The 24,104-nt window shown below is 42.7% G+C and overlaps 2 protein-coding genes across 2 annotated transcripts; one reads left to right on the forward strand and one right to left on the reverse strand.

The window, feature by feature from the left end:
- Nucleotides 1-659: 659 nt before the first annotated feature.
- FANCF (FA complementation group F) lies at nt 660-5,511 on the reverse strand. Its single transcript, XM_089651999.1, has 2 exons — nt 5,355-5,511; nt 660-1,780 (listed from the first exon to the last, which is right to left on the reverse strand). The coding sequence occupies exon 2, from the start codon at nt 1,770-1,772 to the stop codon at nt 735-737; it is 1,038 nt and encodes a 345-aa protein (XP_089508125.1). The 5' UTR covers nt 1,773-1,780; nt 5,355-5,511; the 3' UTR covers nt 660-734.
- On the forward strand, nt 5,512-23,806 carry LOC149447877 (THAP domain-containing protein 5-like). Its single transcript, XM_089651998.1, has 4 exons — nt 5,512-5,670; nt 10,106-10,295; nt 11,800-12,798; nt 17,200-23,806. The coding sequence occupies exons 1-4, from the start codon at nt 5,606-5,608 to the stop codon at nt 17,338-17,340; spliced, it is 1,395 nt and encodes a 464-aa protein (XP_089508124.1). The 5' UTR covers nt 5,512-5,605; the 3' UTR covers nt 17,341-23,806.
- The last annotated feature ends 298 nt before the right edge of the window (nt 23,807-24,104 follow it).

The following is a 24,104-nucleotide window of genomic DNA, read 5'->3' on the forward strand; positions in this document are numbered from 1 at the left end:
AGTGACTGGTGACAGTATGAAAAAAAAAATATATATTTTTTATTTTTTTAACATTGCACTACTTTGGGGAAGTGATCAGTATTTTCTTTTTTACACAATTACTTTGCTATAAGCAAGCATTTACCTGAATGACATCGATTCATTCAGGGTTTTTTTTTTTTTTGTGCTTAGCTGTGATTTGGCCACAGCTAATCACATGACATGTGCATGTGATTAGCTGTGACCATTCACAGTTAGACACTAGTATACAATGGATGGCATGAATGAAGCCATCCATTGTATACAACTGTCATGTGACCTGCTGTGATTGGTCACAGCAAGTCACACCATTGTATACAACTGTCATGTGACCTGCTGTGATTGGTCACAGCAGGTCACATGGTACAGGCAACGGGGCCAATACTCAGATCTGTCATCGGCCGTCTCCGAGGTACACGGCCGGTGACTGATCGCGTCGCTGCGCCGCTCTGCAGGAGCGCAATCTGCACGTGTGCGGGAGGATGCCATATGGCGTCCACCCGGAACGCTGATGACATTTGCCGCCCCCCATTCGGCCATAGGACGTGCGGCAAATGGTTAAAGAACAACTATCCAGCTGATACCCTTACAGAACAAAGCCTGACCTTTACCTATAAAGAAATAATGAAAGGACAACTCAATACAGGTCAGCCAAAAAGTAAAGATTATTTTCATTAACTTATAAGGGATAGTAAAAGCATGTGTATATAAAACTGCTAGGATTTGTTTAATTCATTAAATATATCGGTCCATATACTGATTCCAGATACTTCGTAGTCCCCATCTTGATGTTTCAGTGTCTGAAGTCTAGTTAACACACATTCTTTAAGGTCTTGAGGTCCTCTTAAGAGGCATCTAAAATGTTCAGCAAACTCATGGAAAGATAGCTTAGGAGTGTCACTAGCCCACAATCTAAAAGTTATGTCTTGCTCCATCCCATATCCCAGTTTGACGAGGTAATCTAGATAGGTCTGCCTAAACTTAAAAAACCTAGAACTCAATCTGGCTAAGACCTGCTGGTGTACATTACTACAGAATCCAGTCCATGCAGCATCACTTGACAGCAGCCAGTCTAAAATGAAGTCATGCAACCGGTCCTGATGCTGAGCACTTACAGTGTCATTAGATAACACAGCTGCTATCAGGTGGTACACAAGGGGTTGGGGGAGCTTGCATAGAACATCTGACACTGCAGACGATTTCAGGTCATCTTCCAATTTCTTCAGTGTTCTTTGAAGGCTGATTCCAAGGATGTCTGCTTGTGTAACTAACACAGGGTTGTCCAAAGGCTTCTGTGACCCTTCACAAAAAAAGGGAAGTGACAGGAATAGTTCAGAAGCAATATTCTGAGATAGCATGTGATTTAAAGAAAGAAAATCAACCTTCACTGAGTCAGAATCTTGTAGCTGCTCAACCAAATGTTTGAAGACAAGAGTGCTAACTGCATTGTTGTGGAGAAGTGCCATGCAAAAAATAGCCTTGCCCCTTGCAAGGTCTCTAAAAGTTATGTCTTTGTAATTTTTAAAGTGAACACAGAGCTCTTCATTCTTTGCTGCAAAATGTTCTTCAATGACATTTCTGACAGGGTCGTTATCTTTAAAGCGATGGTAAACTTGCTGAAAATAACTTCCCCATTCAAGTGCTCGTTGCACAATTAAGACATCCCAGTCTTTCACATTGACAGTAGAGGACAAAGCAAGCAATTCCATAAAATGATCTAAGTTCTCCAGCATGTTCGTCAGCTTTCCCGCCATTGTGTTACCTAAAGTACAGAGAGATATCAGCAACATAAAGAATCTGGCACAGGATCACACTGAAAATGAACTTGGGCTTTCCCTGTACAGCGCAAAAAAAAAAATCACCTAGCTGTCACCCTCCCCTGCTATACACATTCACTTTTTTTTTTGCTCTACTTCTGCTCCATTGGCTGCTGAAAGCAAATAAAAATAACCAATACTACTAGATTTGGGAAGCAAGACCCACATGACCAGATGGTGCTTGTTGGCTGCTCACTCACGTACCCAACAACATCACATGGGGGTGTAGAGAGGGTTGGGTTATTAGCTATTCGTTAGCTGCAAGTGGCAAATTAAAGCTTACATAGGGCTTCCTTTCTTTGCTCCCAACAGCAAAACAGATTTACAGGGGAGTGACAGGAAGGCAAGCATGTGAATCAAGGGAGGGCAGCAGTTAACTAAACCTGTTGTTTTGCCCTACATGAGTAAAGCCCATCTTGAATTTAAAGCTAATTCCCCAACAGATAAAAATGCCCAGATTAACGTAGTTAAATATCCATTAAGAAAATCCCTTACATAAAGTATACCCAGTGAAGTGACTGACCTTTGGTGATACACAGAGATGAAACAAATCTTCCTACATAGGCTATGCCTGTTTATCTGCCATCATCTCTTCTCTACATCTATTTAAAGTGCTGAATTTATAAAGCTTGTCTGAGAGTTCCAAATAAAGGGGGTAGAGAGCTAAAATTACACACTGCAGAGCTCAGTGTGGACAGCTGTGGGAGCTGATTGGGGGAAAGAGACACACCCCCTCCAAAGGACCTGCAGAGCTCAGTGTGGAGAGCTCTGGGAGCCGATAGGGGGGGAAGAGACACACAGGAACAGAGTTGAGGCTTTCAATCTGCTGGAGGTCCCTCGTCACCATTTTTCTCTTGGTGTCAGATAAACTTGGCAGAAGTAACTTGTGCCGATACCAGAGAAACAAAGCAGCAGACAGAAATGACTTAGTGCTCTTAATTGAGATAAACGCACACTATAGAGGGATATGTTTTGTTCATATTTCATGCCTGGAGTTTACAACCACTTAAAAAAAAAAAAATGATGGACCTGCCTACGTTGGAGCTCCAGTCTCCTGTGAAAAAAATAAAAGCCAGGAGCTAAAAAACTGTAGCTGCTGGATTTTAAAAAACAGCCACTCACCTGTTCCTTGCTCCAGAGCTGTGCTCACTGCAGCCAGGGTCACTTACCATCTGTCCCCGGTGCTGGCATCTTAACTGTGGGCACCAGGCTGCGACCGCTTGCATCTTCACAGCTGGGTGTCCACTGCGCATGCATTTTAGGCCTAAAGATTAGTTAAAAATCCCAAAACACTTCATATTTTCTGAAAGCAGAGACCCTGGAGAATAAAATAGTGGCAATTCCAATTTTTATTCCATATGATATTACTGCAATGGGTACTTAAATACAAATTTTCAGAAACAAATACCGTAAAGTTATTCAGGGCACACAAATTAATTAACCAATAATTGACCCAATTTTCTGGTAAAACATAAAAGATGAGGTTGCACCTAGTAAATATATACCCAACATGTCAAACCTTAAAACTGCATGCACCCTTTAAAAGGCAAAGTACTACATCTGGAAATCACTGTAGCAGACACCACTGCTATAGTGATCTCCACTAGCTTCCGGGTCCTGTGCCAACTGGCTGTCCTACTGCACTGTGAACACAGGAGGTTGCCCGCTTGGCACAGAATGCAAAGCGTTCCCTGACTGGATGAAGTGGAGAGGCAGGGGTACTGATCACAATAATTGAAAAAATTCAAGGTGTTCTCTGAATGGCTCCTGTGTCAAGTAACGAGCCTGTGTTCAGCAAGGCAGCCTTTGGCATGAAAACCCGGTTGCTCATCCCCTGTGATAGCACTAAACATGAATTTAAAAAAAATTAAAAAGTATAAAATGTATACAAATTAAATAATTTGAAAGATAAAAATAATTTTAAAGAGCCCCATCCCCCTGTGCAAATACAAACATGTAGATCCTGCAAGTTATATTTACCACTTGCCCTCCTCAGGATTTGCCCCCTTTCCTGACCAGGCCATTCTTTGCGTTTAAAGAGTTAACTGTATACTGGGAGTGTTTTACTAGGGGGTGGTGTCTGTGTGCATCACTGTAATCACACTGCTCTGGATGGCTGTGCTGTGCAGTGTGCCGAGCTGACAGGGAGGAGGACTGTTAGTAAACAGTCTTCCTCCCCGTCGGAGATCTTCAGAAATCATCGGGCGCCGGCGAGTAATTACCAGCCGGGACCCGGTGATTGACAACAGCACAGGTAGAGCGCGCCCCCTACCCAGAAATGCTAAATCACGTGTATATATATATGTGATTTTGCGCACCTGTGCCACCCTGTAGCAGTATTTCTGCTATAGGGCAGTTAGGAAGCAGTTAAAGGCCATTAAAAAAAATAACAAACATGTTATACTTACCTGCTCTGTGTAATGGTTTTGCACAGAGCAGCACTGATCCTCTTCCTCTCATTTCCCTTGCTGGCGCTCCTGTCCCCTCCCTCCTGCCAAGTGCTCCCCAGAGCAAGCAGCTTGCTATGGGGGCACCCAAGCAAGCTTGCTCCCAAACTGCTGCTCTGCATGTCAGCCCTGCCCCTTCTCTCTCCTCATTGGCTCACTTACTGTAATTGACAGCAGTGGGAGCCAAAGTCTCAGCCAATTAAGAAAAAGAGTCCCTGGAGAGCCAAGGCTCTTGTGCACATTGCATTATCGCGATGGGGCTCAGGTAAGTATTGGAGGGGGGAGCTGCAAACAGAAGATTTTTTTTACCTTCATGCATAGAATACATGAAGGTAAAAAACCCCTTGAGCCTTTACAGCCACTTTAACTGCAGACTAGTAACCTGTAAAGGCCATTGAAGCAGTGCCTATGGATAACGTTAGGTACCGCAGTTTGTTGGCATTTCATGGGTGTGCAGAATTTGAAATCTTGTTATGTTGGGTATCTATTTACTCGGCGCACCATCGTCGTATATTTGACCAAAAATGGGCATTTTTTCCCTTAGAATTAGCATTTGATAAATGGCTGTACAAATATTGTGCGACTGAAAAACAAATTGCAGCAGCCACCATTTTATACTCCAGGGCCTCTGCTTTCAGAAATATATATAATGTTTGGGGTTCTAAGTCATTTTCTAGGGGAAAAAAAATGCAGATCTTCACATTTTTAAAATGTCAGGATTGGCGCGGACGGCAGGTAGCTATGTTCTATTGGCCGCCGCATGACGCGATAGCTTGCGTTGAACTGCGCTGAGCTGATAGAATTGTGTGCTGTACTGTTGTCAATGGTGAACTGGTCCGCTTAGCTTTTGCTGGGTCCTGTATTGGGACAGTTCTAGGCAATGGCAGTCCCACGGCACCTTAGGGGTTAAACAGTCCATATTTCTATAGAAGTCCATGCTTTAGAGAAGAAATGGGGACAACTGAGGAGGAAGGACAGGAGGAGAGTTCTCATGAGGTCCGGCTGGGAGCCAAACCTAGTTGTATGACTGAAGTCACATTCCACAGGAACTCTGTCCTCTACCTGTACTCACCTACAACTTTACCCCGCACACCCACCCTGGACAGCCATCTTCTTTTGCCCTTAGCAAATATGTCTGGTGTGCGAGTGCACCTCCGACCAGACGTCACTGCCCCCCACGCCACAGGTCACTCAGTCACCAGGACTCTTGCCCTCACTCAAAATGGCCACGTAAAACGTGCTTGGGCGGCCGCGCAAGTCTGGCGTGATAGGGTGACGTCAAAGGGCAACGGAAGACGTCATATTTTAGAGCTAGAGGAGACAATGCCTAAGAGCTGTGTGGCCCCGGAGTGCAGAAGGTCGGAGGGAGCGCGGGAAAGTTACTACAAGTGAGTAGAACCGGGAGCGCGGAGGGGAGCGGGTGGTCACGTGCTACGGCGTTACTCTGCCCCGGGTAGCATGGCTGGAGACTGACGTGCTGCGTTTCCCGGTGGAAATGGCTGTAGGAGGGGGAGGGAGGTATTGGGTCGGGGTATGTACTATAGATGAAAGGGATTTCTAGGCTCTGCCAGCTTACACGTTCTCAGATGTGACCAGAGTCCTACAGACGTGCTATGTACTAAGAGCCCAGCGGACTAGGAAGGGAACCTGGCACCCCAGGGATTGCCTTCTACAACACAGAGCTGAAAATGGAGGAAACACCTGTGTCCTGCCGGGGGATTCCCCTCACTTCCGGCCCAGACACAACAAGGCAAAGGAAAATCCCTTGTATGACCATTCACTGGAAGCCTGGTCACCGTTAGATCTCTCCGAATCCCTTGTATGACCGTTCACTGGAAGCCTAGTCACCGTTAGATCTCTCCAAATCCCTTGTATGACCGTTCACTGAAAGCCTAGTCACCGTTAGGTCTCTCCGAATCCCTTGTATGACCGTTCACTGAAAGCCTAGTCACCGTTAGATCTCTCCGAATCCCCTGTATGACCGTTCACTGGAAGCCTAGTCACCGTTAGATCTCTCCGAATCCCCTGTATGACCGTTCGCTGGAAGCCTAGTCACCGTTAGGTCTCTCCGAATCCCTTGTATGACCGTTCACTGAAAGCCTAGTCACCGTTAGATCTCTCCGAATCCCCTGTATGACCGTTCACTGGAAGCCTAGTCACCGTTAGATCTCTCCGAATCCCCTGTATGACCGTTCACTGGAAGTCTAGTCACCGTTAGATCTCTCCGAATCCCCTGTATGACCGTTCACTGAAAGCCTAGTCACCGTTAGATCTCTCCGAATCCCCTGTATGACCGTTCGCTGAAAGCCTAGTCACCGTTAGGTCTCTCCGAATCCCTTGTATGACCGTTCGCTGGAAGCCTAGTCACCGTTAGGTCTCTCCGAATCCCTTGTATGACCGTTCGCTGGAAGCCTAGTCACCGTTAGGTCTCTCCGAATCCCTTGTATGACCGTTCGCTGGAAGCCTAGTCACCGTTAGGTCTCTCCGAATCCCTTGTATGACCGTTCGCTGGAAGCCTAGTCACCGTTAGGTCTCTCCGAATCCCTTGTATGACCGTTCGCTGGAAGCCTAGTCACCGTTAGGTCTCTCCGAAGGACCTGTTCACACCAGTGCGTGGAAAACTGCCATGTTTGGTTTTTAACCACTTGCCCTCCTGACAATTCACCCCCCCCCCCCTCCTGACCAGGCCATTTTGTGCTATACATCCCTGAGTTATTTTAACTATCAGTTGCGCAGTCATGCAACGCTGCACCCAATTGAAGCTTGCGGCATTTTTTTCCCCCACAAATAGAGCTTTATTTTAGTGGTATTTGATTGCCTGTGTGTCTTATTTTAGACGCTATAAACAAAAAAGACTGAAAATTTTGAAGAGGAAAAAAAAAAAACCCCAAAAAACTATTTTTACTTTTTGCTATTAAACATGTCCAGTAAAAAAATTTAAAAATCAAATTTCATCAAATGTAGGACAATGTATTCTGCTACATGTCTGCTAAAAAAAAAATCTCAATATGTGTAAATTAATTGGTTTATGTGAAAGTTATAGCGTTTACAAATGGTATATATACTGGGATTATTTATTTATTTTTTTTTCACTAGTAATGTCGGCGATCAGCGACTTGTAGCGGGACTGCAGCAGGCATTTTAACACGGGATGGGAACTGACTTGGTGTCACTGACATCCCCAGTAACACCAATACTGTGATCGGAAGAAAGCACCAACACTTTACTAATGACACTGGGCAGGAAGGGGTTAACTTGTGGGGCGATCAAAGGGTTAACTATGTGCTGTTTTACTATGTGGGATGTGTGTGCTTCACTGTAAGCACACTGCTTTGTATGGCTGTTATGCAGAGCCATACAAAGCAGCATGTAGGAGCTGACAGGGGAGAGATCTGTATTGCGTACATACAGGTCTCTCCCCCACCGCATATCCTTGGAGATCGCCGGGTGCCGGTGGGAAATCACCGGCTGGGACCTGGTGATTGACAGCTGAGGCTGGGAATGGTGGTGCGGATAGGGCACACATGCCCTCTAACCCAGAACTGCAAAATCACGTATATATCGAATTTCACGTACCATGTGCCGCCCTGTAGCAGTATTTCTCCTGTAGGGCAGAAGCAATTAAAACGTATGCTGCGGTATTACCACATTTTGTACAATTGAACGCAACGTGTGTGTGCCATGTATTTTCATCCTTGCTCACCTGGAAAAACTGACATGGGATGCAAAAAAAGGCACTTGGGGGCCCTTTCCCACTGGTGCACTTAAAAACATGGTATGCATGTTTCAAAAGCACATTGCATTTTGAACACACTTTGAATGTGTTGTCGGTGCGTGTCTTGGTTTCCTGACCTCCCAGCATGCACCTGTGAAATGTGAACACGTATCTAAAACTAAGCATAAAAATGCAGATGCGGTGTGCTTTTGATGCGTTTCTGTTGACTTACAATGGCAGGTGCCCCCTTTTTTTTTTTTTTTTTTTTTTTTTGTGTGCTTTTGAAAAAACTGCACCAAAGACAGCATGCAGGACTTCTCAAAACATGTGAATTTACAGTTTTCGTGTGCGTTTGACATCCTAGAACAGCGTGGCAAAAGCTCACCAGTGTGTAAGGGGCCTTAAAAACATGATTTGGGTGCACTTCTATTGACTGTAATAGAAGGTGTGTGTTTTAATAGGGTACTGTAGATATTGGCTATAAAAGATGCCACGCTCCTGAGAACCCATGTGCTAGATGACGATGGAAAGCAGCCTCACCCTAGGCTCCTCCCAGGACATGCCCACTGACACGTTTCACCTTGCCCATAAAGCTAATCCTTTGTTCACATATGTTCAGGCATGAGAGCCCATTCATTTGGATGGACTCCAGTGTCCCGGGACACACAGTGAAGAAGTCCCTGCACTACTTGGGGAATCGCAGCTCGCACAGGAACCAAGGTTCCCAGTGTGGGTGGCATTCCATTTGAATTAATGGAAGTGTACAATCCAAACGCACACATTTTTGCATTAAAAATGGCTGTGTATAAGTGGGTGCTGCAGCGACCGTCAGCTGGAACTGAACAGAATCGGCAAGGGATAATGTGACCAGCACACCGAGGATCACCAATATGGGCCCAAAGGTTTTAATGAATGATCACATAGTTACAGCAAGGCAACGTTTTGGAGGCTTGCAGGACCTGGTCACATCTGAAGGGGTCCTGCGAGACTTCGGAACGTTGCCTTGCTGTAACTGTGATTGTGCATTAAAATCTTTGTACCCATATTGGTGATCCTCGATGTGCTGGTAACATTCTCCCTAGTAGAATTAATGGTACCCGCCTGCGTGTCCCGCATTCCTGTGTGGGTGGTGCGGCTGCAGGTATTGGTGCGGCTCCCGCAGCGACACCACCCACACAGATGTGAACCAAAGCTTAGTGATAAGTCTATAACTAAGCCCCTGGGGTGGAACAAAATGCATCAGTAGTGTGGCCTGGGAGGAGCCAAGACCTCCTTAGTACATGGGCTCTCGGGGTTGCAGTGTCTTTACATCTAATATCATAGGATGGACTTGGATGAGCACTACAGATATTGGCATCCAGATTCAGTTGATCACCTGGGCAGATACACTGAAGATGCAGCAAGCAGGACTTTTGAAAAGTGTATTGCACTGTAAATGAGCGATACCATTCCCTAGACAAGGAGTGATGGGAGCAGGTACCTGTCAAAAAAAAAAAAAAAAGTGTTGGGGATGGGGAAGAAGATGAACAGTAATTTTTGTTTGCATGGCCATGCATCTCTTGTAGGTCACAGGAGTGCACTTTACTTTTGCTCTCCTGTTATATCAGGCTACTTCCCGCTGTCAGCTGACATGACAGAGCAGCTCTGGAAGAATCTTTACAATTTTGTAGGAATCTACCCAGCTCTCTGACGGCCGTCCAGTTCTGGCTCTCAGTGCATAGCTGTGAGCAGAAGCCAGCTGTGACTGCTCTCTCCCCGGCCCGGTTGTCCATTGAGCTCTGGAAGGGCAGAGCAAACACCGGTGACTGACAGTTGCTGCTCTCTGCTCTGAGCAGACTGAGAACTGAGTGGTCATGGGATCACACAATGCTTGGTTTTAGAGCCACCGTAGGACAGCTGTAGCATGATACTGATGCTGCATCATGGAGGTGGGTATGGATGTTTAGGGTTTTTGTATAACCTAAATGTCTCCTTTTTGGGTGTTCCCTATTGTATTCAAAATTTGGGGAAAGATATGATTCCTCCTTTCCCACAAACAAGTTATTACTGAATAGACTGTAAATATGTGTGCAAAATAAATATGCTTGACTGTCTTCTGTCCCTTGTAGGTTTCCTTTGCATGACAAACTGCGCCTCAAGCAATGGCTCGCCAACTTGAATGTGGAGAATTTCTTTCCATCCAAGAATCAGTATCTTTGCAGCAAACACTTCAAACCATCTTGTTTCCAAGTCAGATGGGGAGTTCGCTACCTGAAACATGATGCAGTTCCAACAATCTTTTCATCCAATGGAGTTTCAGTATGTATTGTATTTCCACGACTGGAGCAGTGATGCTTCTACTTCTATCATAACCTTTATGATCTGTGAATATATTTGAAACCATGTAATTGTTCAGTTACTATGAAAATACGGCACTGGGGGGTGACTTTTCTGTGACACTCCTTATTTGATAGGATTCTGGAGAATTGGTCAGATGGTCTCTTTAGAGGACTGATACTGAGGGAGGACTGGCCAGTTGTTCTCTGTGTAAATGTAGAAAAGGCAGCACTAGAATTATATCCAGAAATGAGAACATGCAATATATGATATCACTGACCTATACAGTGCATGAGAAATCAAATTAAAACTCAAACTGTACATATAAAATTTATATAAGAAAATTATCAACTATCCCCATGACCAGATCTTCAGTGCACTGATTTTTTTTTTTTTTTTTTTTTTTTTATGTAACTGCAAAAAATAACATACAATGCGTGAAAAATAAAATCTGAATTCAAACTGTGAATTTAAAGTTCACATGAGAAAAGAATGACATATCCACATAGCCAGATCTTCCACATAGCCAAATCTTCAGCGCACTTCTATCATATCTGATGAGTCCTATACAGCAAAGGTCATGGCATTGGGTTATGTGATCTTCATCAGAGAGATTGCAGCAACAGGAAGGGTAAGTATTTGTAGGTCCAATACCATGTATTACTTAAATAGGGATCACCTTATTGTGAGTAAATGCTCTGAACTCCAGCCTTCACTTTAGTCTTGCACAGTTCTACAGGCTCATCTTCTGTACTAAAACTGCTTACTCTGACTTGACTGTACATTTTGAATGTCTCATAATGTACATTAGGATCTGCTGCAAGTCCGATCCTGTCCCATTTTCTGGCTTAAGCCTTACTGCTTCTCTTCCAGCCTTTCATTTATTGGATTTCACTTCTTGAACTTATTGAGACTCAGCATCACATGTGGACTGTACCTGCCTAGGAATGCCCACTTTTCCAGACTGACATCCACTCACCAAGAATTTTTGATGTTTGTATGACACCTCCCAGGAGGCAGTCCACTGTTTGTATCTGGGCTGAGGGCTCTTGGGAGGAGTCCTGAGGCAGGGTGCTGTGACATTTTCAGGAGGCAATGTACTCTGCTGACCCTCCTACCCTCTATGATCTGCCTGCATTGCACAGAGACCCAGGGATGACCTCACTGGATCTAAAATGGGGTATGCTATGAAACAAAGGCTTTATATAAAAATGTAATTAGTATGTTGATGTGGGGAGGAACCAAGGAATGCAAAACATAGCCGAGTAAACTTCAGTTTTAAGAGAATGTTAGAGATTCATGGGCCCAAATAGAACTATTTAATGCCTTACTAAATTATGCATTATACTTTCCCCCCCCCCCTCAATTTTTGCTTTCATTGTTGGTTTTTATTTTTACTCCATGCATATTGTGTTTTTTTGCAGTTTTTCACATTATTGCATAAAGGTTGGTAATAGATATTCTAACATGTCCTTCTGTCTTTTAGAACAAGGCACATGCAGCCAAGACCAAGACACTGAACTCTATGCAGAGCGTAAGCAATGAGCTCTGCGTTTCTTCCATTTCCCATTTGGTTATTGATGAGGCTCAGCCACTGGCAGAAACATTGACATTTACCCTAGATCCCACCTTCGCTACTGGTCAGATGTCCGTGAATGGAACGGAGGTGTTGGTCGCAGATCCTGATGCACTGGCTATGCCCACTACAGTGATGGGTGCTGTAAATTTAGTACCATTGGTTCATATTGTCGAGTCTTTTGATGGGTTGTCATTGGCTTTGGCCCCTTCTCAAGGGTTTACTTCTGTAGCTTTACCTATTGAGGTAACTGAGCAGCAGCAAATCCACGAAATGCCATTGGTTGAACCCATTACAATCTTGTCGGAGGAGCACATTGCCACTACCACATTACAGGGAGACTTTTATGACAGTCAGGTCTTACAGTCAGTCGGAGTGGAAGATCCCACCTTTATTGAAGTGAATGAAATGTCTAATGGGGCTCTAGTCATTGAAAACATCTCTATAGAGCCATTTTTTGAAGCAGGACTGCCGACACCAGAACCGGTAACAATGTCTTCGGAGGATGTCATTTCCTACCTGGAAACTATGCAGACAGCCACAGTTGGCCCTATGCTTGCCACAGGCCCTTTACCACCCCTGCCATCATCTCCAGAAACCGTTTTATCAACGTCTATCACCAGGCCCATACCTTCCACATTACCCATTGTATCCGAGCATCGTGACAGAGTCACCTCTGATGTAACAAAGCAGATCTGCTTAAATGCAACTCAGGAAGCAGATGGACTCTCTGAAACATTGACGACAGCTGAGCTAGTGTCAGTGGTGGTGAACCTACAGAAGAAAGTCAGAGCTCTTCAACAGAGACATCAGAAGCACTGCTCCAAGTTAGAGGTCATGGAAGGTGTGGTGGAACAGCTGAAGAAGGAAAACCTTATTTCTGAAGACAAGCTGAATTTCCTGGAACTGGTAAGTGGTAAACTATGCTTGATCTAGAGTAGTATTAGAATGCTGGGCTTGGCCATACACAATGTAGTAATTAGTAATGTTCAAGCTCCAAATGCTGCTAGGAATAATCCGTTAAAACCTAACTCAAAGCTGCTTTTGAATGGACCCATTCATTGTGGTCCTGCCTGCACTGCATGGGTTAAATGCTTGGTTGGCATGTGCCTTAATTCTCACTCCCCATCAACAAAGCCCTCTTCTGCACTGTCAAATGTTCCAGGTTGTGGGTGGGCCCTCGCCCTGCTGATCTTGCATTGTGCACGATGGCCTCGAGAGCTGTGACTAGCCAGGCGATGAAGTGAGGCAGCGGTTGGATTAACCACTTCCTGTCCGGACACTTTTACCCCCTTCCTGTCCAGGGCAATTTTCAGCTTTCAGCGCTATCACACTTTGACAATTGCACGGTCATGCAACACTGTACCCATATGAATTTTTTACCATTTTTTTTGAGACAGATAAAGCTTTATTTTGGTGGTATTTATTCACCGCTGGGATTTTTATTTTTTTTACTATGTAAATGAAAAAGTCCAAAAATTTTGAAAAGTGTTTTTTTTAATAAAATTTTGCAAATAAATAATATTTCATCATAAATCTTGGCCAAAATTTATTCAGTTATTTTTTTAGTAAAAAAAAAATCCAAATTAGTTTATAACCAAAAATTATAATTTTTAAACATTTTTTTTTACATTTTTATTTTATTTTTTTATATATTTTTTTTTTTTACATACTGTCACCCTAGCAGTACAGTGTCACCATGGTAACACTGTACTACTTGTGGGGGGTGATGAAGATTTTTTTTTTTTTTTTTTTTTTTTTTTTTTCACACTGATTGCTTTTACACCCATATAGGATGTAAAAGCAATCATTTCTCTTTCTCTCTGTCTGCATTCTTGCAGTCATTGAGAAATATTGAGTGAGCTGTGATTGGTCACAGCTTGTCACATGGTACAAGGCTGTTGTGAATAGCCTTGTACCATGTGACCTCTGTGATCATTCACAGATTTCACACGTAGTAAGCAATGATGTCACAAGTGACATCTTGCTTACTACTTTGCATGTGATCACTGATTGGCCAATCAGTGATCACATGATCGGGACCTCGTACAGAGGTCCTGTCCGACGATCGGTGTTTCACTGTGTCCGGAGGACACAGCGGGCACCGGATCGCGGTGCTGCGCGCTCCCAGGGAGCGCGCACAGCTAAAAAAGGCGGGTGCTGTTTAGGAACGGCAACCCGCCCCTGTACTGCCACCGCCCTGCCGTTATAAACAGCAGGCGGACGGCAAGAGGTTAAAGAGGTGGAAGCCTGTGGAGTGGAAATGAGTGATGGGGTAAGTATTTGTACTTATTCCACTTCATGGGTAAATTTAAAAGCAGCCCAGAGTTTGGCGTTAACAGATGGGTTTGACAGTTGAATGTCAAGGTACTGTATGTGGCAAAATGTGTCTGGGTCGGTTCACACCACAATCTGCATTATAGATGCATTTCTGTATTTTTATTTCTTTTTTGTTGCCTCGATTCAGGATATGGGCTTTTCTGGTGCATTCCATACAAAAAGAATGCAGCAATTTCTACTTTTAGTGACTGCACTGGAACACACTGCACTGGAAAACACTGTGCATGCTTTTGTTATGGAGATGAGAATGCACTGGACTACATCTGGTGTGAATCAGCCCTTAAAGGGCAAGTGTGTGGGGGGGGGGGGAGGGAACCATATACAGTTGCTACACAAGCCATATTGCAATTGAATGTTATTTTAAAATTTACATTTTTTTTTTTTTTTTTTTCAGTCAAATTCAATGCAGTGTGGCAACTTGGAGGTGTTCCATATGCCATTGGTGTACAGAACACTTTGTCATTTTGCTGCTTGTGTGATCGGCTCACTGGTTTTCCCATAAGTCTGCACTAAGAAACCAGTCAGATTTTAGGCATCCTCTGCAACAAAAATCTAATTTCTGGTCAGATACTCCCAAAGGGTTAATTCAAAGGGATGGCAACCCTGCAGCTTTCCTAATTGGAACACTGCAAGTGCACCAGCTTATTAAGTCACTCCACTTCAGGCCAGGCTATCCTTCAGTCCTTGCAATGCAGGAGGGGACTTGCTGCAGGGGTGGTATTTAAATTTCTCCAGAATTAAGGTTTAAGTGGAACTCAAATTATAATGGCTTCCCCTCTCACAGACACCCCTTACATGGACACCAATTATAGAGCAATTTTCTAATAAACTGTAAACTGCCAATTTAATCTGCTTTTTTTTCTCTGCAACACTTATACTGGGGGTTTAGAAAAGAATCCCCCTCCCCTTTAAAATCACATTTTGTTGCTTTGCAGCCTGAAATGAAGACCGATTTATCCATCTGTGTTTACTGCAACTTAGAAATTCCAAGTGAAAGATAGAACATCGTGTTAGAAAAAAAATGTAACAATCATTGAGTTGGAAAAAGGATCGCCCCCTTGTGTCGGCATTTTGTTGAACCACCTTTTTGCTTTAATTACAGCTTTTAGTCTGTCGGGATATGTCTTTACTAATTTTGCACATCTAGACTTTGCAATATTTGCCCACTCTTCTCTTATTTACAGAACTGCTCATTTTCAGTTAATTTGATGGTGACAGTTTCTGGACTGCAGGCATTCCACAGATTTTCAATAGACTTTAGGTCTAGGTTCTGACTAGGCCATGCAAGGACATTCACCTTTTTTTCCTTCAACCACTGTGTGGTCATTTTTGCTGTGTGCTTTGGGTCATTGTCATGTTGGAAAGTAAACCTTCTTCCCATTGACCACTTTCTGGCAGAGGACAGCAGATGTTCCTCAAGAATTTGACAGTATATTGCCCCATCAATTTTTCCTTCTATCCTGACAAGTGCTGCAGTCCCTTTTTACAAACGACCCCGTAACAGGATATTACCACCTCCATGCTTTACTGTAGGAATGGTGTTATTTGGAGGGTGAGATGTATTGGATTTCTGCCAGACGTATCATTTGGTGTTGAGGCTAAATAATTAAATTTTAGTCTCATTTGACCATGACTCGTTTTTCCATGTGGACTCAGAATCCCAGGTGCGTTTTGGCAAAGCTTTCTATTAGAGCTCCATCTCAGGATGGTCAGAGACTGCGGACATGATACAGGAGATGGCCAGAGACTGCAGACACGATACTCCATCCCCCCCCCCCCCCCGAGTTGAAGCCGAGCCTGCCCATGCCCGATAGGGGGGCAAGGGCGGTTGCTAGAACTGTGCTTGCCTGACTGCATTGTGCTAAGTGTAAAGTTTGGTGGAGGGAGGATTATGGTGTAGGGTTGTTTTCCAGGGATTGGGCTTGACCCCTTAGTTCCAGTGAAGGGAACTCCTTAAAGTGTCAGCATACCAAGACATTTTGGATAATTTCATGCTCTCAACTTTGTGGGAACAGTTTGGGGATGGCTCCTTCCTGTTCCAACATGACTGCGCACCAGTGCACAAAGCAAGGTCCATAAAGACATGGATGAGGGAGTTTGGGGTGGAGGAGCTTTTACTGGCCTGCACAGAGTCCTGACCTCAACCCCATAGAACACCTTTGGGATGAATTAGAGCGAAGACTGTGAGCCAGGCCTTCTCGTCTGACATCAGTGCCTGACCTCACAAATGCACATCTGGAAGAATGGTCAGACATTTCCATAGACACACTCCTAAACCTTGTGGACAGCCTTCCCAGAAGAGTTGAAGCTGTTATAGCTGCAAAGGGTGCGCCAACTCAATATTGATCCCTATGAACTAAGACTGGGATGGCATTAAAGTTCATGTGTGTGTAAAGGCAGGTGTCCCAAGAGAGAGGAAAATATAACCTATAATTTTTTTTTTTTTTTTGGTAGATTTCAACATAAACAATTGTAACACAAGTCCTATTGTGATTTGAATGTTAAGGTACCTTTCATTTTCAATCGGCAGCTCTGTAAAATACAATGTAATGCGGCTACCTGGAAGTGTTCTGTACACAGATTGTGTACAGAACACCCTCCCAGCAGCATAACTTGTTCCTACTTGTGGGACTGGCTTACTGATTTTCCTAGACATCTGATACAAGTCAGATTTCAGGCATCCCCATTTTTGGTGACCTACTCCTAAAAGGATGCAGACCCTGCAATTTTCCTCAGAGCCCTGCAGGTGCAGCAGCTGCTTTGATAATTAGGAACTACTCCCATTCATTTTGCACATGAACACAGACCTATATCCATCTTTCTTCAGAATAACAAAAGGTAGGAACCTGCAACCAAGTGTTTAAAATCTGTGTGTGTGCGCACTTTTAAATCATAGGCTTCACATCTTTTGCTAGGGTATTAAACTTTTGTTGGTGGTAATAATTATTTTTGATCTGTATTTCTTTCTAGGCATGCCTAAACTCCACTTCTGCTGCATCAGAAGATGGCGACACAATTGCAATAGTTTGCCAAGAAGACAGCCAACCCTTGGTGTATACATTTCCCTTCCAGGCGGATAACCGGACAGTCTTTCATATTACTGAACAGTGATCAGAAATGTCACCTGATTATTGTTCGTTTTTAGTTTTTCGTTTCAGGATAGCCCTGCCTGCCATATTAAACAGAGCACTACAGTTGTTAAACAGGATTTTAGTAACTTGCATATCCATGCACATGATTTGTTTCTTTAACATTTGCAAACATTTGTTTCAAACTGTAGTTCTAACTAAGAATGTAACAGATTTCAGGTATGAGTTATGAAAACTGGAACAAAGCCAGGCAGGGTTCGGCTTTAGATTGCTCACTGTACCTGGCTAACCATTGTAGAAATGGCTCTAAGTTTTGTGAATCAACCTTGATCTATATTTTGGCATGTGGCAAGTCAGAGCAACTGTTTGGAGCTCTGTGGTTTCTGTCTTGTTTATAGATGCAGAATCATTTTGAACATCAACCAATACCTTTTTGTAATTTTTAGTTGAAAGGCTGCAAGGTTTGATTTCCTGCTGGTTCTTATGACTTTAATGGAAAGATTTCTCCTACTTCTGGTCCCTCCATATTAACAAGGCCTATGTTGTGTTTTATGTTGGTTTTGATTTTCAGGGCTAGAAGCCAGTGTGGGGCGTTTAGAGTAGAACCATAAAGAAGTATAAATTTGAAAATAAAGAAATGTGCAGTTTCACCAACTTCTAACCTGATGATTACCAAACTGAGATTTTTAAACTTAACCTGGACCTTGAAATTAACCCTTAATTTTGAAACTTGAAATCACTGCTTTAACTTAAAAGATAAGTTCACTTTTGGAACATGTTCTGCCCATTTTTAGGGTGGAACATATAACTTGTTCCTATAGTTGCAGCTGCACCCCCTCCCTCTGACAGATAGTACTGGGAGAAGTTTCCCCCACTACCTGTCAATTTTGAAAACTGCGTTCTGTGAGTGCCAAGTCCTGACAGCCTTAGCAGCTGTGGGCTTGTCGTTTTCAGTGAACTACCACAGTGCTGTGGATAGTTGTGGTAGTTCATTGAAGCTTCGTGTCAGTATATCTGCTAGTACATCCTGTACAGCAAGCAGATATTTTGACAGGTCTGCAGGAGACCTGTATGGCATCAGTGACCTACTGATCACTGGTGCAATTCTTTCCAGGCTCCTTTTTGACCAAAAATAATAATAAAAAAAAAGTGCATTCATCTGCCAAAAAATGTGCATTTATTTTGTCCAAAAGGTGAACTATTATTACTTTGAATCAAAACAGTATGATAACCTACTTACCTTATTGGTGCTGCAGTACCACTTACAATCTTTGTACTGAGATTGTACTGCAGTGATGCATCTGCACTAACCACAAATTCATTTGCTGCTATGGGCTGATCTTCCTTGCTCCTTTAGGAGTTCCTTCTACAAATATTCCTGATGGTGGACAGAGCTCCTGGAAGCAGTAAAGACAGGAGGAGGCTCAAACACTATCTTTTCCACCAGAAACATAAACCACTAGTGTGTGTGTGTGTGTGGTTGTTTTCAAGTGCTTTTGCTCTAGCATTTTAGCACATCTGTTGGCATAGATGACCATGGGCATCTGCTCTGTTTAGAGTGGGGTATTGACCATTGTGGGGATTCTGCTGCAATATAGTAAATTTCATGGTGTTAATGAGCTGTGAATCATTAGCTATTATAACTCCTGCACAGGATTGTGAGCCCTGTGAACTCCTTTGCTAGGGTTTTGGAATTTAAAGGTCAAATTCATAACTTTTTCTGAAAATAAATGCACACTATGTGCTTTTATTTTTCACAGGAGTGTCCTTGCCATCGTGCCCTTAAGCAGTGGATCACAGGTACAATGTCAGGTTCCTGCAGGCATTGTCTCAAGCTTTTTTTGCCTGTACCTCTTTACAGGCTTTCCTTTCGAAAGCTGGAGGAAGTGTCCATGTCCATCAAGGGACTTGCAGTCCATTGAGAACTACAAGGAGTCTGCCACGGTGAGGGAGAGGACTTGTAGTTTCTTCATTCATAGATTGCTTTGAATGAATGATGTGAATGTGTGGGTGTGTCAATTTTTAAAATGTGGCAGCAGCTTTGGAAGAGTGGAACCCCTGGGAAGAGGGGGTTAGAGTAAGGGGGGGGAGGGAAGTCTGAACATGTTACACTCTAAATACAGGTAAAAGGTGAACCTGTCCTTTTTAATCAGGACTCAGGCTTGGCTGCAGCAGTACAAATTTCTGCCACTGGAATTTCTGCCACATACCTGGTCCAGGTATGTTCTCTTTTGGTTTCATGTTTATTACTTTTGATTTATTGTTCAAATTAGGTAATCGTCTTCCCTGGTGCTGGACAATCTTGCACTTTTTTTTTCATGATTTTATGCAAACCTGCAAGGAAAAGCTACAGTGGTGTCACGTTTCCTAACAACTGGTAGTGTTTTAGGGTTATTCACTTTAATTTTTATGGAAGCGTGTAGGAGCGCCAGACCAAAATTGTAAGATTTTAATTCACTTTAATTGTCCAAATAAAACAGCCAGTGCATTTCGGAAGCCAAAAATTATTGTATTTAATATGTAGTTCTGTACATTATTGCTTCTTGTAACCATGATGAAAGGGAAGATTTTTGGCCCCTAAACCATGCCTATTTTTTATGGTGAACCAAATAACTAGAACTAAAGTTAAGTTTAAATCCTATGTTAATTTTCTCATTGCATTTCAATTATTTGCAAGCTACTCCTTATCCAGTGTTCTACAATGTCAATGTTTGATTCTTACTTTTTAGGGAATCCCATGCATTTACCTAGTTTAATAAAATGATAATGTGACACTATGCCTTATGAATATTCACTACCACAACACCCATTTCACAGAGCCTGCCTTCTGAACTACAGAGGTGCTGAGAAGGCACAGTCAGTATAGGAAACCTACCACATCAATGCCTGCAGGGTGTCATGGGATATGTAGTCCTTAAAAATTGAAAGTAAACCAGAAGACCTAGCAGAGGAGAAACCACAAACTATGCAGAGAATCCAGAAAGTTGTGGGAAGAGATGACCAATAGACAGGCAGTGCTCACAATTTTTAAGATTATTTTTTATTTTTTTTTAAGTAATGTTATATTGATTACTAGAAATAACTATTGTTTGCATTATTACAATGCTGATGTTCTAAAATGAAAATGTATGTTGTGCCCATAGGACGTTTTAAAGCGAATTGGACTCTTATTTTGTTCTAGTGTACCTTCTGTTTGTTTATGCTTTCAGTGACTTTCTGGATACCAGTTAGATGGTAGCCCTGTTTGAATCTGAGTTGCCTAACTACTGTAGAGGCAGTGAGCTTTTTGAATGATTGCCATCCCTTCTCTGAAATATGCTGGGAATTCAGTACTCCTTTTGTATAGTGCAGCGTTTTCTTATGGAACACAGAAATCTATTGTTGCATAACTTGCACTATTCAATCAATGATGGTAATATTTGACATGATTGCAGTACTAATCAGGAATCTAATCCCACACGGGAAGGAATGTTAGAAAATGCCCTTAATTGCCCTTACTGTATTTTCTTCAGCTGAACATTGAAAGCTGAACATTTTGCAACAGGGTGAGGGGAACAACACAAATGTAATTCTGAGTTAACATATCAGCATAGCTTTCATTTTTAAAGGGACTGTGTACCCAAAACTGAACATGATGGGTAAATAAAGTGCAACCTTAATTTCATTTCCTGGCTTTTGTAGATTCAAGAGACCCTGTCACCAAACCATTAATTTCAACATAAAGGTGGTCTGCTTCCAAACTGCACTATAGCAGAAATACTGCTACAGGGTGACGTGGGTGCGCAAAATCGTGTGTGTGATATTTTGCATTTCCGGGTAGGGGGCGCCTCACCATTCGCGGCAGCTGTTAATAACTGGGTCCCGGCTGGTAATTACTCGACGGCGCCCAGTGATTGCTGAGCATCTCCGACGGGGAGGAGAACTGTTTGTAAACAAAACCGTTCTCTCTGTTAACTCGTGCACAGCCATGCAAAGCAGTGTGCTTACAGTGAAGTACACACATGTAAAGCAGCACACAGATAACCCTTTGATTGCCCCTCATGTTAACCCCTTCCTGGCCAGTGCCATTAGTACAGTCAGTGCTTTTTATTAGCACTATCACTGTATTGGTGTCACTGGGGATGTCCGTGACACCAAGTCAGTTCCCCCAGTGTCAGAATGCCAGTGGCTGTCTCGCTATAAGTTGCTGATCACCACCATTGCTAGTAATTAAAAAAAAAAAAAAAAAAAAAAATCCCAGTATCTATACCGCCATTTGTAAATGCTGTAACTTCCATGCAAACCAATTAACTTTACATATATTGGGATATTTTTTTTTTTTTAGCGCAAAAAAAACTGCACAGGCAATCAAATACCACTGAAGAAAGGATGTACATTTTATCTGGGTGCAGTGTTGCATGACCTTGCAAATGTCAGTTGAAGTAACGCGGTGCTGTAACACAAAAAATGGCCTGGTCAGGAAAGGGGGATAAATCCTCAGGATGGCAAATGGTTAACGTAACTTTTGCATGTCATTTATGTGTTTTAAAAAAAAAAAAAAAAATCTGGACATCTAAAAGACCTGAAATGAGATGGGTGTTGCCATCTTGGATGGGGAATTATCAAAATACCTTAATGGGTAAATGCCAGGCTGGAGGAGTGGGTATTCCTAAGCCAGTGGTTCTTAACCTTGTTGGAGGTACTGAACCCCACCAGTTTCATATGCGCATTCACCGAACCCTTCTTAACTGGAAAAATAAAATCTGATTTTTAAAATTCAAAACATGGGTATATATTTAGGTATATATTTATACATAGGTGCACAAAATGAACAAAACCGTTAAGAACAAAACCATTAAAACATGATTTTCACACAAAAACACAAACATAATAATGATTATTTACTGCACGAATCATATGAGTCGGGTGTGGGTCTTCACCTCCGCCGAACCCGCGAGACTGACTCACTGAACCCCTGGGGTTCGATCGAACCCAGGTTAAGAACCACTGTCCTAAGCAAACTACATTTGCATGCCCTAGGTAATGTCCACTGAGACTCCATGATTGAAACAACTGCAATCCCCTGAATGAAAGGGGGTGAGCAAGGGACAGAAAAGCTTTAGAGGAATGATGATGAATGTCCAGTTAACAAGAGTCTTCCATTGCAGTCCACACAGTGAGCAACTAACCTGAGACATGTCTGCGGATCAGAACAGTCAGTGATTTTCATCTGGCTTATGGGACTGGGAAAACACGAAGTCACAATAACAAACAGAGAAATGGCATCTTCAGAAGAAGGGGTCAGCAATGGCAGCCTTCCTACTTTCTAAGGATGGTTAAATACCAAAATTTGAACCCAAAGCCCTCTAACTTTAGCCCTACTCTGCCACCTAGCACTAATTTAACTACTAAAAATGTACTTCTCGACACACTAAGATTTCAGAAACGAAGGCATTTCTTCTGCTTTTTCTTTTTAAAATATTGCTACTGCAGGTATGGAGACAGATTGAAAGATCCCACCACGGGTCCTCAATGTACATAAAAAAACATTTTGGTTTGCCAGGAACTCTTGTGGTAAGATCTCCACATTTTGTGTTTTTATGGCATTTAAAGGAGTTTCCACTATCCAGGCAAGATTTCTAATTTGCTTGCTTTTTAAGGACTGGTTAACACGCTCCTTCCAGTTTCACATGCTGTATAAAACTTGCTGTGCCATGACTGTGGTAATGTGTGCAGATACGACAGTCAGCATGGGTAACTTGTGTGTGGGCTGTCAGGGGTGGTAAAAACGCATATCAAACAACTGCTTTCACCTCCCCTCTGCTGCTGTGGTGTTGAACAAGGCCTTACTAAGAATACAATAGGAGATGTGAGGGCAGTCAGCATTAAAGAAACGCTAGGGCAGGGAGATCTGTTGTAAGCTAGAAATACATAGCACAAATTGTGGCCTATTCCTTCTGAAAAAGATTGTTTTGAAAATAGGTGGCTGAACAGCAACTGCATCCAGGCAGATCCCAGCACTGTTTAGGACATTCAAACACCTGCAGGTGCTGTAGCTATCTAAATATAAGTCCTTTTATCTTGGCTGTTTAGCATAGATGGAGGAATCTATTAGATTGCTGAATGGGAGAAATATCTGCTTGTATGGCTAACTGTGGTCCCCAAGTAAAGTTGCAGCAAATGCCGAGCCGTCATACATCATCTATAATGGACATATCAGTTGGACTTGCCCTTTTTAAATTTTCAGCTGCTGCCAAAAATTTAAATTATGGTTTCGGGTGAATTGATCCTTTAAAAAAAATGGCTCATTACTCTAACCACTGGCCAGAAATGAGTGTGACTTTGTTTAGTATATCTAATGTAATCTGAGGATCCATAACACATTTGATTTTTTTTTTTTGTTCTATATTTTCATGATTTGCTATTAATTTATGTGCAATACTACTTGAGCTTGATTGTGAAAACTTGAATCCTTGTTTTAAAATGATAAAATTATTTTTCCCTTTTAATGTCTTGCTTGTTATTAACATTGAAAACTTTCAGAGTATTTTGTTCAAAAAGAAAAACCCATTTATAAACATGACGACATATTTTCCCTGATGACAAGAGAAAAATAGTGACGGGAGGGAGCTCCAGCAGGTTGATGGCTTCAGCTCTGTTCCTATGGGCTGTGTGCAGGGGGGGTGCGTTTCTTCCCTCCAATCAGCTCTCGGCTTTCCTCGCTGAGCTTTGCAGTGTTTAATTCTAACTCTCCACCCTCTCTTTTCTGAAAGCTCAGAGAAGCTGTAAAAATTCTGCACTTTGGAT

The sequence above is a fragment of the Staurois parvus genome, unplaced genomic scaffold, assembly GCF_062004578.1.
Source record: "Staurois parvus isolate SC_StPar_1 unplaced genomic scaffold, SC_StPar_1.0 ptg000668l, whole genome shotgun sequence".
Classification (NCBI taxonomy): Eukaryota; Metazoa; Chordata; class Amphibia; order Anura; family Ranidae; genus Staurois; species Staurois parvus.

What these genes read in the sequence shown, in the direction of transcription:
- FANCF (XM_089651999.1), bottom strand. Translation starts at nt 1,772, where the DNA reads ATGGCGGGAAAGCTGACGAACATGCTGGAGAACTTAGATCATTTTATG.
- LOC149447877 (XM_089651998.1), top strand. Translation starts at nt 5,606, where the DNA reads ATGCCTAAGAGCTGTGTGGCCCCGGAGTGCAGAAGGTCGGAGGGAGCG. An exon ending in TTTCATCCAATGGAGTTTCA is followed by an intron (nt 10,296 to 11,799) that starts GTATGTATTGTA and finishes TCTGTCTTTTAG; the next exon opens with AACAAGGCACATGCAGCCAA. An exon ending in AGCTGAATTTCCTGGAACTG is followed by an intron (nt 12,799 to 17,199) that starts GTAAGTGGTAAA and finishes ATTTCTTTCTAG; the next exon opens with GCATGCCTAAACTCCACTTC.